At 42.6% G+C, this 16,694-nt stretch overlaps 1 protein-coding gene across 4 annotated transcripts in view; it reads right to left on the bottom strand.

Moving 5' to 3' along the window:
- INTS2 (integrator complex subunit 2) overlaps window positions 1-16,694 on the bottom strand; it is a 71,114-nt gene that overhangs the window by 49,058 nt on the left and 5,362 nt on the right. For 3 of the 4 annotated variants that reach the window (XM_033183745.1, XM_033183744.1, XM_033183743.1), the window contains exons 4-5: window positions 8,809-8,911; window positions 6,491-6,604 (exon numbers count right to left, since the gene is read on the bottom strand). In XM_033183745.1, coding sequence (XP_033039636.1) covers window positions 6,491-6,604; window positions 8,809-8,911 — 217 coding nt within the window. Of the gene's footprint in view, window positions 1-569; window positions 621-6,490; window positions 6,605-8,808; window positions 8,912-16,694 lie in introns of those variants that run through there. The other variant, XM_033183746.1, reaches the window with a different exon arrangement.

The following is a 16,694-nucleotide window of genomic DNA, read 5'->3' as shown; positions in this document are numbered from 1 at the left end:
GATAAATAGTATTTTCCCCTATATTTTTAGTCTTTATAATTAACTGTTAAAGCAAAAGTAGTAACAATATGCTCTAAGGTTTATAATTCACATAAAAGTAAAATCTATGACAACAATGGCACAAAGTACAAGAGGAAAAAAAATAAATAGAAAACAAATAACAAGAAGATTCAAACCTAACCACTATAATAATCATATTTAAATGGTCTATGTATACAGTCTAAACACTCCAATTAAAAGACAAAGACTGTCACTAGATTAAAAAAAATCAAGACCAAACTATACCTGTCCACAAGAAATCCATCTTAAGATATGGATAGATTAAAGAGATGAAGAAATACATACATCATGGAAAAACTAATTATAAGGAAGATGACATGGCTGTATTATTCAGACAAAGTAGAGTTCAAAAGAAGAAATATGACGAAGAATAAAGAAGTCTATTTTGTCACGCCTGTAATCCCAGCACTTAAGGAGGCTGCGGCAGGTGGACCACTGTAGCCCAGGAGTCTGAGATCAGCATGGGTAATATGGCAAAACCCCATATCCACAAAAATACAAAAAATTACCTGGGCGCGCCAGGCGCATGGCTCACGCCTGTAATCCCAGCACTTTAGGAAGTCGAGGAGGGCAGATCACAAGGTCAGGAGATCGAGACCATCCTAGCTAACACGGTGAAACGCCGTCTCTACTAAAAATACAAAAAAATTAGCCGGGCGTGGTGGCGGGCACCTATAGTCCCAGCTACTCGGGAGACGGAGCTTGCAGTGAGCCGAGATCGCGCCACTGCATGCACACAGACTGGGCGACAGAGCGAGACTCCGTCCCAAAAAAAAAAAATAAATAAAAAAAAATTAGCTGGGCGCAGTGGTACGCGCTGGTAGTCCCAGCCATTCAAGAGGTTGAGGCTGAAGGATCACTTGAGCCTGGAATATCAATGTTGCAGTGAATCATGACTGCACCACTGCACATCAGCCTGTGTGACAGAGCGAGACACTAACTCAAAAAAACAGCGTATTTTGGAGGTTAAAAATCTTTACAAAGGGGCCAAGCACAGTGGCTCATGCCTGTAATCCCAACAATCTGGGAGGCCGAGGCGGACAGATCTCTTGAGGTCAGGAGTTCAAGACCAGCCTGGCCAACATGGTGAAACCCCGTCTCTACTAAAAATACAAAAATTAGCCGGGCGCGATGGCTCACGCCTGTAATCCCAGCACTTTGGGAGGCCAAGGTTCACAAGGTCAGGAGATCAAGACCATCCTGGCTAACAGAGTGAAACCCCGTCTCTACTAAAAATACAAAAAATTCGCCGGGTGTGGTGACAGGTGCCTGTAGTCCCAGCTTCTCGGGAGGCTGAGGCAGGAAAATCGCTTGAACCCGGGAGGCAGGGGTTGCAGTGAGCCAAGATTGCACCACTGCAATCCAGCATGGGCAACAGAGCGAGACTCCGTCTCTATATAAATAAATACATACATACATACATACATACAAGCCGGGCGTGGTGGCGCATGCCTGTAATCCCAGGTAGTTGGGAGGCTGATGCAGGAGAATCGCTTAAACCCAAGAGGCAGAGAGCCGAGATTACGTCACTTCACTCCAGCCTGGGAAACAGAGTGAAATTCTGTCTCCAAAAAAAAAAAAAAAAGCTGGGCACGGTGGTTCACACCTGTAATCCCAGCACTTTGGGAGGCCGAGGCAGGTGGATCACAAGGTCAGGAGATCAAGACCATCCTGGCTAACACACTGAAACCCCGCCTCTACTAAAAAAAATACAAAAAATTAGCCAGGCAGGGTGGCCGGTGCCTGTAGTCCCAGCTACTCCAGAGGTTGAGGCAGGAGAATGGCATGAACCCTGGAGGCGGAACTTGCAGTGAGCCGAGATCACGCCACTGCACTCCAGCCTAGGTGACAGAGCAAGACTCCGTCTCAAGAAAAAGAAAAAAATCGTATATGACACAAACAAATGGAAAACCATTCCAAGCTCATGGATTGGAAGAATCAGTATCTTTAAAATGGCCATATTGCCCAAAGCAATCTACAGATTCAACACTCTTTATATCAAACTACCAACATGATTTTCCACAAAATTAGAAAAAACTACCCTAAAGTTCATATAGCAAAAAAGAGCCTGAATAACCAAAGTGATCCTAACAAAAAAAAAAAACAAAGCCAGAAGCATCACATTACCTAACTTCAAACTATACTACAGGGCGACAGTAAATAAAACAACATGGCACTAGTATAAAAACAGACACACAGGCCGGGCACGGTGGCTAACGCCTGTTATCTCAGCACTTTGGTAGGCCAAGGCAGGCGGATAACGAGGTCGGGAGATCGAGACCATCCTGGCTAACACAGTGAAACCCTGTCTCTACTAAAAATACAAAAAATTAGCCAGGTGTGGTGGTGGGCACCTTTAGTCCCAGCTACTTAGGAGGCTGAGGCAGGAGAATGGCATGAACCTGGCAGGCAGAGCTGCAGTGAGCCAAGATCGCACCTCTGCACTCCAGTCTGGGCAACAGAGTGAGACTCCATCTCAAAAAATAAATAAATAAATAAAAATAAAAATAAAAATATAAAAACAGACACACAGACCAATGCAACAGAATAGAGAACCCAGAAATAAAGCCATACACCTACAATCATCTGATCTTCAACAAAGGTGACAAAAATAAGTGACAGAGAAAGGACTCCCTATTTAACAAATGGTGTTGGGATAGCTGGCGAGCCATATGCAGAAGAATGAAACTAGACCCCTATCTTTTATCATATACAAAAATTAACTCAAGTTGGATTAAAGATTTAGATGTAAAACCTCAAACGATAAAAATCCTAGAAGAAAAGCTAGGAAATACCATTCTGGACACTGGCCTTGGCAAAGAGTCTGTAACTAAGTCCTCAAAAGCAATTGCAATGAAAACAAAAATTGACAAGTGTGACTTATTTAAATTAAAGATATTCTGTTCGCAAAAGAAACAATCTACAGAATGGGAGAAAATATTCACAAAAATGCATCTGACAAAGGCCTAATATACAGAATCTATAAGGACATAAACAATTCAACAAGCAAAACACCACCCCATTAAAAGTGAGGAAAGGGCCAGGCGCGGTGGCTCAAGCCTGTAATCCCAGCACTTTGGGAGGCCGAGACGGGTGGATCACGAGGTCAGGAGATCGAGACCATCCTGGCTAACATGGTGAAACCCCGTCTCTACTAAAAAAATACAAAAAACTAGCCGGGCGAGGTGGCGGGCGCCTGTAGTCCCAGCTACTCGGGAGGCTGAGGCAGGAGAATGGCGTAAACCCAGGAGGCGGAGCTTGCAGTGAGCTGAGATCCGGCCACTGCACTCCAGCCTGGGCGATAGAGCGAGATTCCGTCTCAAAAAAAAAAAAAAAAGTGAGGAAAGGACATTAACAGATACTTCTCAAAAGAAGACATACAAGCAACCAAAAAACATGAAAAAAATGCTGCATGTCACTAATCATCAGAGAAACACAAGTCAAAACCACCATGAAATGCCATCTCACACCAGTGAGAATGGCTATAAAAAAGTCAAAAAATAATAGGTGCTAGCGAGGCTGTGGAGAAAAGAGAAGACTTACACATTGTTGGTGGGAATGTAAATTAGTTCAGCCACTGTGGAAAGCAGTTTGGAGTTTTCTCGAAGAACTTAAAACAGAACTACCATTCGACCCAGCAATCTCACTGCTGGATATATACTCAAAGGACAACAAATTGTTCTACCAAAGACACATGTGCTTGTATGTTCACCCCAATACTATTCACAATAACAAAGACATGGAATCAACCTAGGTGCCCATCAACAATGGATTAAATAAAATGTACATATATACCATGAAATACTATGCAGCCATTAAAAAGAAATCATGTCCTTTGCAGCAACAAGGATAAAGCTGGAAGCCATCCCATCCTAAGCAAATTAACACAGAAACAGAAAACCAAATACCACATGTTCTCACTATAAGTGGGAGCTAAACACTGGGTACACATGGACATAAAGACCGGTAGGGAGGAAGAAAGGGGACAAGGGCTGAGAAACTACCTATTGGGTACTATGCTCATAACCTGGGTGACGGGATCATTCAAACCCCAAACCTCAGTATCATACAATATACCCATGTAACAAACCTGCACATGTACCCCCATGAATCTAAAATAAAACTTGGAATTTTTTAAAAAAGAAAAATTAAAACAAAGGTGACAACAAATTGAATAATATGTAAATAATGTTTAGAAAGGGGGATATAACTATAAATGTGAAAACTAAGAAGATCAAATCTGACTTGAGGAAAAAAGTATATTTTATAATGAAGAAAAGGCTCAATTCATCATAAAGATATAATCATACTAAATGCATACAAACCCAACAGAAGAACTTCGAAATACATGAAGCAAAAACTGACAGAACAAAAAGAAGAAATAGGCAAATCTACAATTATGTCCAGAGACATCAAAACTCCTCTCTCAGTAATTGATAGAATAAGTTGACAAAAAATCGGCAAGGACACAGTTTACAAAGAACTTTTACATATCATTTGATATTCAATAAATCTCTTAGGAAAGTCAGGGAACTATTACACTATCAGTATCTCCATTTTACAGATGAGAAGAATTTTGGTTTATTTGTTTGTTTGTTTGTTTAAGACAGAGGCTGGAGTGCAGTGGCACGTATCGGCTCACTGCAACCTCCACCTCCCAGATTGAAGCAATTCTCCTGCCTCAGCCTCCCGAGTAGCTGGGATTACAGGCACCCACCACCATGCCTAGTTAATTTTTGTATTTTTAGTAGAGACGGGGTTTCACTATGTTGGCCAGGCTGGTTTCAAACTCCTGGCCTCAAATGATGCACCCACCTCGGCCTCACAAAGTGCTGGGATTACAGGCATGAGCCACCGTGCCCAGCCAGATGAGAAGAGTTTTGATAGAGTTCACACAATAAGTGAATGACAAAATCAGGAATTATAACTCCAGATCCAGTGCTTTTTCCTCTCAGGCTCCTAATTCACAAACTACCTTGCTCAACAAAATGTTTTTATTTTCATATCACTCATACCCAAACAACAACCTTCAATCACTGTAAGTTTTAAATAGCGGTGAAGCCGGGCGCGGTGGCTCAAGCCTGTAATCCCAGCACTTTAGGAGGCCGAGGGGGGCGGATCACGAGATCAGGAGATGGAGACCATCCTGGCTAACACGGTGAAACCCCGTCTCTACTAAAAAAACACAAAAAACTAGCTGGACAAGGTGGCAGGTGCCTGTAGTCCCAGCTACTCAGGAGGCTGAGGCAGGAGAATGGCGTGAACCTGGGAGGCGGAGCTTGCAGTGAGCTGAGATCAGGCCACTGCACTCCAGTCTGGGCAACAGAGCAAGACTCCGTCTAAAAAAAAAATTAAAATTAAAATTAAAATTAAATTAAATAGAGGTGAAAAAATTTAGTCGATTTTTCTCAATTTCTACTTTATACTTCTCTGCAAACTGACAGCAGTAAGGCTAAAAAAGAAAGGTCTGATTCCTAGCATTTCTCATTATACATATCCCCTATTGCTCTCTTGATATTTCACAGATACATGTCTCTTCTTTGATCCCTGATTATAGATATTATATCTTCTAGTTCCTTGGGCTGTTTTTTTTTTATTTTTAAGACAGAGTCGTGCTCTATCGCCCAGGCTGGAGTGCAGTGGCACGATCTCAGCTCACTGCAACCTCCGCCTCCCGGGTTCGCTCCATTCTCCTGCCTCAGCCTCCCAAGTAGCTGGGACTACAGGCACCTGCCTCCATGCCCAGCTAATTTTTTGTATTTTTTTTTTTAGTAGAGACAGGTTTCACCATGTTAGCCAGGATGGTCTTGATCTCCTGACCTTGTGATCCACCCGCCTCGGCCTCCCAAAGCGCTGGGATTACAGGCGTGAGCCACCATGCCCGACACTGTCCCTTGGTATTTTGTATTGTGGTATTACAGCATTGGTGACTAATGGCATAAAAAATTTTTCTTTGCTACACTGTTTTTTTTTTGAGATGGAGTCTCGCTCTGTCGCCAAGGCTGGAGTGCAGTGGTGCAATCTCGGCTCACTGCAACCTCCGCCTCCTGGGTTCCAGCGATTCTTCTGCCTCAGCATCCCTAGTAGTAGCTGGGACTACAGGCGCCCACCACCACATCCGGCTAATTTTTGTATTTTTAGTAGAGATGGGGTTCCACCATATTGGCCAGGCTGGTCTCAAACTTCTGACCTTGGGATTTGCCCGCCTCGGCCTCCCAAAGTGCTGGGATTACAGGCGTGAGCCACCAAGCCCAGCCTGATCTTTAAACTCAATATAGTTTGTGAACTCATTATTTCTTAATAAATACAAACTTTCAAAAGATACAATCTCAAATAAAATCCCATTAATGTTTCTTCTTAGGTCAACAAAATAGGTCCTGTACATGTCCAAGCAAATCTTTTCAATATCCCATATTAAAACCATATTTACCTTCATTAAAACTATCAGGAACATTGGCCACCAAGAGACACAAGAACCAGGCACCATTTCTAACATGCAGCAAAGCTTCAGCTACATCAACTATAGGGAGCAAGGAAGGGAGCTCTACAAGAAAACAAAGTTAGTGTTAGTCTTTGTTAACAGGTGCACTCCACCACACTCAGCTCATTTTTTTTAATTTTTTTGTGGAGACTGAATCTCACTGTGCTGCCCATGTGGGTCTTAAACTTTGGCCTTGAGCGATCCTCCAGCTTCAGCCTCCCAAAGTGCTAAGATTGCAGGCATAAGCCACCACGCCTGGCCCCAGTGTTAGAGTTATATTTCTTTTTTTTTTCTTTGAGACAGGGTCTTGCTCTGCTGCCCAGGCTAGAGTGCAGTGGTGTGATTATAGCTCACTACAGCCTCAACCTCCTGGGCTCAAGCAATCCTCCTGCCTCAGCCTCCTAAACTCCTAGAATTACAGGCATGAGCCACCATGCCCAGCCAAGAGTGACATTTCATTGCATTATTAAATATCTTTTGACATTTCACAAATGTCATCTAAAATAAAGTACCTTCTTCTCATAGTCTAGAACTAAGCTGTCCAGTAGGACACCCACTAGCAACATAAAGATACCTACATTAAAAACAGTTCAGTTCCTCAATCACACTAGCCACATTTCAAGTAATCCATAGCCACAAAGAACACTGGACAGCACAGCATAGAACAGTACAGGAAATTTTATTTTATAGAACTGGTCTAAAGAGTTATTTTCACGAAAATCTTATTTACTTTTTTTTTTTTTTTTTTTTGCAACAAAGTCTCGCTCTTGTCCCCCAGGCTGGAGTGCAATGGCGCAATCTCAGCTCACTGCAACCTCCACTTCTGGAGCTCAAGTGATCCTCCTGCCTCAGCCTCCCGAGTAGCTGTGCTTACAGGTGCCTGCCACTACACCTGGCTAATTTTTGTATTTTTAGTAGAGATGGGGTTTCACCCTGTTGACCAGGCTGGTCTCGAACTCCTAACCTCAGGTGATCCGCCCACCTTGGCCTCCCAAAGTGCTGGGATTACAGGTGTGAGCCACCACACCCAGCCTCCTTTTTTTTTTTTTTTTTTTTAAGAAAAGGTCTCAGCCAGGCACAGTGGCTTATGCCTATAATCCCAGCACTTTGGGAAGCTGAGGCAGGCAGATCACAAGGTTAAGAATTTGACACCAGCCTGGCCAACATGGTGAAACCTTGTCGCTACTAAAAATACAAAATTAGCTGGACATGGTGGCGCATGCTTGTAATCCCAGCTACTCGGGAGGCTGAGGCAGGAGAATCGCTTGAACCCCAGAGGCAGAGGTTGCAGTGAGCTAAGACCACATCACTGCACTCTAGCCTGGGTGACAGAGTGAGACTCTATCTCAAAAAAAAGACAAGGTCTCACTCTGGACAGAGTGCAACGGCACAATCATGGCCCACTACAGCCTCAATCTCCCAGGCTCAAGCCATCCTCCTGCCTCAGCTTCCCATTCAGCTGGGACTACAGGTATACAGCACCACACCAGGCTAATTTTTTTCATTTTTGTAGAGATAAGGTCTCACTATGTTGCCCAGGCTGGTCTTGAACTCCTGAGCTCAAATGATCCTCCTGCTTTGGCCTCCCAAAGTGCTGGGATTACAGGCATGAGCGACAGCCTTCTTTACATTTTTCTGTCCTCTTTTATTTCTATCATTCACACCTATTATATAGAATCTGGAAAATACAAAAAGGTACAAAGAAAATTAAAATCCGCTCTAATCCCATCATTCAAAGTTAATATAAAATGTTTTCACAGGCCTGTAGTCCCAGTTATTCAGAAGGCTGAAGTAGGAGGATCCCTTGAGTCCGGGAATTCCAGGCTGCAGTGGGCTACGATCCTGCCACTGTACTCCAGCCTGAGCAACAGAGCAAGACTCTGTCTCTAAAAAAAAATAAGTATTTTATTTTAATTCACCAAGGGTATTGTTCTTGCTTTAACTTTTAACAAAACTGGGATTATATTCTACTTAACACTTTGCCCTTTGCTTTTCTTACTTAACATATTGTGAATATTTTCCAAAATCATTAACGAGCATTAAAATCATTAAATCAAAGATACCATGTTAATGTCTGCATGTCACACTATGAAAATAATATAATTTACTTAATCATTGTCTAACTATTAGTCACTTTTGACTTAAACTCATATAAGGTATTTGTTATATGATCCCTAAAATAATATAGCATAGCAGGCTAAGAAGTTACACAGTATTATTTAACAAGAAACTATATATGAAATGCATCTTAGCACTCAGTACAGTACCTGCTTGTAAAATACAAAGTACGTCTGCAGCTTCCTCCAAATAAACTGGACTCTCAAAAAGTTCAGAAGACTTGAAAAAAAATTCTCCATTGGACTCAGACACCTTAAAAAAGAAAAAATATATATATAAACTTTATTGATTTCAGCTAATTAAATCCCTATTTTTATAATTATTTCTTGAGCTCACAGATTATCTCTTAATGTATCACTAATATACCACAGCAGAATATGAAGTATTCAATCAATTTCAACCAATATAACCACACACAGCAGTCGTTAATTATTATTCATATATAGCAATATCAATCTCAAGAACTGATTTCTTTCTAAATATTTGGAGACAACTGGAATTAAAGGACAAGGCAAGCCAAAGAAATGAACTACAAATGCAGCCTACATAAACTGCTTTAAAAAAGCCAAAAACAGGTCGGGCGCAGTGGCTCACGCCTGTAATCCCAGCACTTTGGGTGGCCGAGACGGGTGGATCACGAGGTCAGGAGATTGAGACCATCCTGGCTAACACGGTGAAACCCCGTCTCTACTAAAAAAACACAAAAATTAGCCGGGCGCGGTGGCGGGTGCCTGTAGTCCCAGCTATACGGGAGGCTGAGGCAGGAGAATGGCTTGAACCTGGGAGGCGGAGCTTGCAGTGAATGGAGATCCCACCACTGCACTCCAGCCTGGGCGACACAGCAAGACTCCGTCTCAAAAAAAAAAAAAAAAAGAAGTCAAAAACTGTCACCCTAAAGCAATTTAACAAATATAAATTCATGGCCAGGTGTGGTGGCTCACACTTGTAACCCCAGCACTTTGGGAGGCCAAGATGGGTGGATCAGCTGAGGTCAGGAGTTCGAGACCAGCCTGGTCAACATGGTGAAACCCTGTCTCTACTAAAAATACAAAAATTAGGACAGGCGCAGTGGTTCACGCCTGTAATCCCAGCACTTTGGAAGGCGAGGTGGGCAGATCACAAGGTCAGGAGATCGAGACCATCCTGGCTAACACTGTAAACCCCGTCTCTACTAAAAATACAAAAAATTAGCCAAGCGTGGTGGCGGGTACCTGTAGTACCAGCTACTTGGGAGGTTGAGGCAGGAGAATCGCCTGAACCCAGGAGGCGGAGGTTGCAGTGAGTAAGATCACGCCATTGCACTCCAGCCTGGGCAACAAGAGTGAAACTCCGTCTCAAAAAAACAAACAAACAAAAATAAATAAATAAGGGGCAGAATGCGGAGCAAGATGGCCGAATAGGAACAGCTCCAGTCTCCAACTCCCAGCGCGAGCAACACAGAAGACAGGTGATTTCTGCATTTTCAACTGAGGTACTGGGGTCATCTCACTAGGGGGTGCTGGTCAGCTGCTGCAGCGCGACCAGCGAGAGCTGAAGCAGGGTGAGGCATCGCCTCACCTGGGAAGTGCAAGGGGGAAGGGAATCCCTTTTCCTAGCCAGGGGAACTGAGACACACACCACCTGGAAAATGGGTTAACTCCCACCCTAATACTGCGCTTTAAGCAAAGGGGCACACCAGGAGATTATAACCCACACCTGGCGGGGAGGTTCCCACGCCCACGGAGCCTCCCTCATTGCTAGCACAGCAGTCTGTGATCTAACAGCAAGGCAGCAGCGAGGCTGGGGGAGGGGCGCCCGCCATTGCTGAGGCTTAAGTAGGTAAACAAAGCCACTGGGAAGCTCAAACTGGGTGGAGCTCACAGCAGCTCAAGGAAACCTGCCTGTCTCTGTAGACTCCACCTCTGGGGACAGGGCACAGCTAAACAACAACAACAAAAAAAGCAGCAGAAACCTTTGCAGACACAAACGACTCTGTCTGACAGCTTTGAAGAGAGCAGTGGATCTCCCAACGCGGAGGTTGAGATCTGAGAAGGGACAGACTGCCTGCTCAAGTGGGTCCCTGACCCGAGTAGCCTAACTGGGAGACATCCCCCACTAGGGGCAGTCTGACACCCCACACCTCACAGGGTGGAGTACATCCCTAAGAGGAAGCTTCCAAAGTAAGAATCAGACAGGTACACTCGCTGTTCAGCAATATTCTATCTTCTGCAACCTCTGCTGCTGATACCCAGGCAAACAGGGTCTGGAGTGGACCTCAAGCAATCTCCAACAGACCTACAGCTGAGGGTCCTGACTGTTAGAAGGAAAACTATCAAACAGGAAGGACACCTATACCAAAACCCCATCAGTACGTCACCATCATCATAGACCAGAGGCAGATAAAACCACAAAGATGGGGAAAAAGCAGGGCAGAAAAGCTGGAAATTCAAAAAATAAGAGGGCATCTCCCCCTGCAAAGGAGTGCAGTTCATTGCCAGCAACAGATCAAAGCTGGTCAGAGAATGACTTTGACGAGATGAGAGAAGAAGGCTTCAGTCCATCAAACTTCTCAGAGCTAAAGGAGGAATTATGTACTCAGCGCAAAGAAACTAAAAATCTTGAAAAAAGAGTGGAAGAATTGATAGCTAGAATAATTAATGCAGAGAAGGTCATAAACGAAATGACAGAGATGAAAACCATGACATGAGAAATATGTGACAAAAGCACAAGCTTCAGTAACCGACTCGATCAACTGGAAGAAAGAGTATCCGCGATTGAGGATCAAATGAATGAAATGAAGCGAGAGAAACCAAAAGAAAAAAGAAGAAAAAGAAATGAACAAAGCCTGCAAGAAGTATGGGATTATGTAAAAAGACCAAATCTACGTCTGATTGGGGTGCCTGAAAGTGAGGGGGAAAATGGAACCAAGTTGGAAAACACTCTTCAGGATATCATCCAGGAGAACTTCCCCAACCTAGTAGGGCAGGCCAACATTCAAATTCAGGAAATACAGAGAATGCCACAAAGATACTCCTGGAGAAGAGCAACTTCAAGACACATAATTGCCAGATTCACCAAAGTTGAAATGAAGGAAAAAATCTTAAGGGCAGCCAGAGAGAAAGGTCGGGTTACCCACAAAGGGAAGCCCATCAGACTAACAGCAGATCTCTCGGCAGAAACTCTCCAAGCCAGAAGAGAGTGGGGGCCAATATTCAACATTCTTAAAGAAAAGAATTTTAAACCCAGAGTTTCATATCCAGCCAAACTAAGTTTCATAAGTGAAGGAGAAATAAAATCCTTTACAGATAAGCAAATGCTTAGAGATTTTGTCACCACCAAGCCAGCCTTACAAGAGACCCTCAAGGAAGCCCTAAACATGGAAAGGAACAACCGGTACCAGCCATTGCAAAAACATGCCAAAATGTAAAGACCATCGAGGCTAGGAAGAAACTGCATCAAATAACGAGCAAAACAACCAGTTAATATCATAATGGCAGGATCAAGTTCACACATAACAATATTAACGTTAAATGTAAATGGACTAAATGGTCCAATTAAAAGACACAGACTGGCAAACTGGATAAAGAGTCAAGACCCGGCCGGGCGCGGTGGCTCAAGCCTGTAATCCCAGCACTTTGGGAGGCCGAGACGGGCGGATCACGAGGTCAGGAGATCGAGACCATCCTGGCTAACACGGTGAAACCCCGTCTCTACTAAAAAAAATACAAAAAAATTAGCCGGGCGAGGTGGCAGGCGCCTGTAGTCCCAGCTGCTCGGGAGGCTGAGACAGGAGAATGGCGTAAACCCGGGAGACGGAGCTTGCAGTGAGCTGAGATCCGGCCACAGCACTCCAGCCTGGGCGGCAGAGCGAGACTCCGTCTCAAAAAAAAAAAAAAAAAAAAAGAGTCAAGACCCATCAGTCTGCTGTATTCAGGAGACCCATCTCACATGCAGAGACATACATAGGCTCAAAATAAAGGGATGGAGGAAGATCTACCAAGCAAATGGAGAACAAAAAAAAGCAGGGGTTGCAATCCTAGTCTCTGATAAAACAGACTTTAAACCATCAAAGATCAAAAGAGACAAAGAAGGCCATTACATAATGGTAAAGGGATCAATTCAACAGGAAGAGCTAACTATCCTAAATATATATGCACCCAATACAGGAGCACCCAGATTCATAAAGCAAGTCCTTAGAGACTTACAAAGAGACTTAGACTCCCATACAATAATAATGGGAGACTTCAACACTCCACTGTCAACATTAGACCGATCAACGAGACAGAAAGTTAACAAGGATATCCAGGAATTGAACTCATCTCTGCACCAAGCGGACCTAATAGACATCTATGGAACTCTCCACCCCAAATCAACAGAATATATATTGTTCTCAGCACCACATCGCACTTATTCCAAAATTGACCACATAATTGGAAGTAAAGCACTCCTCAGCAAATGTAAAAGAACAGAAATTATAACAAACTGTCTCTCAGACCACAGTGCAATCAAACTAGAACTCAGGACTAAGCAACTCAATCAAAACCGCTCAACTACATGGAAACTGAACAACCTGCTCCTGAATGACTACTGGGTACATAAAGAAATGAAGGCAGAAATAAAGATGTTCTTTGAAACCAATGAGAACAAAGATACAACATACCAGAATCTCTGGGACACATTTAAAGCACTGTGTAGAGGGAAATTTATAGCACTAAATGCCCACAAGAGAAAGTTGGAAAGATCTAAAATTGACACTCTAACATCACAATTAAAAGAACTAGAGAGGCAAGAGCAAACACATTCAAAAGCTAGCAGAAGGCAAGAAAATAACTAAGATCAGAGCAGAACGGAAGGAGATAGAGACACAAAAAACCCTCCAAAAAAATCAATGAATCCAGGAGTTGGTTTTTTGAAAAGATCAACAAAATTGACAGACCGCTAGCAAGACTAATAAAGAAGAAAAGAGAGAAGAATCAAATAGACGCAATAAAAAATGATAAAGGGGATATCACCACTGACCCCACAGAAATACAAACTACCATCAGAGAATACTATAAACACCTCTACGCAAATAAACTAGAAAATTTAGAAGAAATGGATAATTTCCTGGACACTTACACTCTTCCAAGAATAAACCAGGAAGAAGTTGAATCCCTGAATAGACCAATAGCAGGCTCTGAAATTGAGGCAATAATTAATAGCCTACCAACCAAAAAAAGTCCAGGACCAGATGGATTCACAGCTGAATTCTACCAGAGGTACAAGGAGGAGCTGGTACCATTCCTTCTGAAACTATTCCAATCAATAGAAAAAGAGGGAATCCTCCCTAACTCATTTTATGAGGCCAACATCATCCTGATACCAAAGCCTGGGAGAGACACAACAAAAAAAGAGAATTTTAGACCAATATCCCTGATGAACATCGATGCAAAAATCCTCAATAAAATACTGGCAACCGGATTCAGCAGCACATCAAAAAGCTTATCCACCATGATCAAGTGGGCTTTATCCTTGGGATGCAAGGCTGGTTCAACATTCGCAAATCAATAAACGTAATCCAGCATATAAACAGAACCAAAGACAAGAACCACATGATTATCTCAATAGATGCAGAAAAGGCTTTTGACAAAATTCAACAGCCCTTCATGCTAAAAACGCTCAATAAATTCGGTATTGATGGAACGTACCTCAAAATAATAAGAGCTATTTATGACAAACCCACAGCCAATATCATACTGAATGGGCAAAAACTGGAAAAATTCCCTTTGAAAACTGGCACAAGACAGGGATGCCCTCTCTCACCACTCCTATTCAACATAGTCTTGGAAGTTCTGCCTAGGGCAGTCAGGGAACAGAAAGAAATAAAGGGTATTCAGTTAGGAAAAGAAGAAGTCAAACTGTCCCTGTTTGCAGATGACATGATTGTATATTTAGAAAACCCCATTGTCTCATCCCAAAATCTCCTTAAGCTGATAAGCAACTTCAGCAAAGTCTCAGGATACAAAATTAATGTGCAAAAATCACAAGCATTCTTATACACTAGTAACAGACAAACAGAGAGCCAAATCATGAATGAACTTCCATTCACAATTGCTTCAAAGAGAATAAAATACCTAGGAATCCAACTTACAAGGGATGTAAAGGACCTCTTCAAGGAGAACTACAAACCACTGCTCAGTGAAATCAAAGAGGACACAAACAAATGGAAGAACATACCATGCTCATGGATAGGAAGAATCAATATCGTGAAAATGGCCATACTGCCCAAGGTGATTTATAGATTCAATGCCATCCCCATCAAGCTACCAATGACTTTCTTCACAGAATTGGAAAAAACTACTTTAAAGTTCATATGGAACCAAAAAAGAGCCCGCATTGCCAAGACAATCCTAAGTCAAAAGAACAAAGCTGGAGGCATCACGCTACCTGACTTCAAACTATACTATAAGGCTACAGTAACCAAAACAGCATGGTACTGGTACCAAAACAGAGATATAAACCAATGGAACAGAACAGAGTCCTCAGAAATAATACCACACATCTACAGCCATCTGATCTTTGACAAACTGAGAGAAACAAGAAATGGGGAAAGGATTCCCTATTAATAAATGGTGCTGGGAAAATTGGCTAGCCATAAGTAGAAAGCTGAAACTGGATCCTTTCCTTACTCCTTATACGAAAATTAATTCAAGATGGATTAGAGACTTAAATGTTAGACCTAATACCATAAAAACCTAGAAGAAAACCTAGGTAGTACCATTCAGGACATAGGCACGGGCAAGGACTTCATGTCTAAAACACCAAAAGCAACGGCAGCAAAAGCCAAAATTGACAAATGGGATCTAATTAAACTAAAGAGCTTTTGCACAGCAAAAGAAACTACCATCAGAGTGAACAGGCAACCTACAGAATGGGAGAAAATTTTTGCAATCTACTCATCTGACAAAGGGCTAATATCCAGAATCTACAAAGAACTCAAACAAATTTACAAGAAAAAAACAAACAACCCCATCAAAAAGTGGGCAAAGGATATGAACAGACATTTCTCAAAAGAAGACATTCATACAGCCAACAGACACATGAAAAAATGCTCATCATCACTGGCCATCAGAGAAATGCAAATCAAAACCACAATGAGATACCATCTCACACCAGTTAGAATGGCAGTCACTAAAAAGTCAGGAAACAACAGGTGCTGGAGAGGATGTGGAGAAATAGGAACACTTTTACACTGTTGGTGGGATTGTAAACTAGTTCAACCATTATGGAAAACAGTATGGCGATTCCTCAAGGATCTAGAACTAGATGTACCATATGACCCAGCCATCCCACTACTGGGTATATAACCAAAGGATTATAAATCATGCTGCTATAAAGACACATGCACACGGCTGTTTATTGTGGCACTATTCACAATAGCAAAGACTTGGAATCAACCCAAATGTCCATCTGTGACAGACTGGATTAAGAAAATGCGGCACATTGGCCAACAGTGTGTCCATCACATCAGCCCTGCTGGAGGGAAGGGACCCACATTCACCTGCCCTCTGGCCTGCCCCCTGATCCCATATCTATTACCGTGTCCATAGGAATAATAGGTAAGGGCTCTGTCTGTCAAGCCATGTAACAAAGGACACTGTAAAAAAAAAGTCTGGCATCAGAGGGAGCATGTGGAGAGCAACTTGGGAGGAACAAGTTCATTTTGTATTGAATGATTTTTAATTAATGCAATATTAATCCTTGCAGATGAGCAATAATCATTAAAATCGATTAAAATGATAAAAAAAAAGAAAATGTGGCACATATACACCATGGAATTCTATGCAGCCATAAAAAATGATGAGTTTGCGTCCTTTGTAGGGACATGGATGCAGCTGGAAACCATCATTCTTAGCAAACTATCACAAGAACAGAAAACCAAACACCGCATTTCTCACTCATAGGTGGGAACTGAACAATGAGATCACTTGGTCGGGAAAGGGAACATCACACACCGGGGCCTATTATGGGGAGGGAGGAGGGGGGAGGGATTGCATTGGGAGTTATACATGATATA

The sequence above is a fragment of the Trachypithecus francoisi genome, unplaced genomic scaffold (genome assembly GCF_009764315.1).
Source record: "Trachypithecus francoisi isolate TF-2019V2 unplaced genomic scaffold, Tfra_2.0 Lachesis_group20, whole genome shotgun sequence".
Taxonomy (NCBI): Eukaryota; Metazoa; Chordata; class Mammalia; order Primates; family Cercopithecidae; genus Trachypithecus; species Trachypithecus francoisi.
This window is presented reverse-complemented; position numbering and strand designations above follow the sequence as displayed.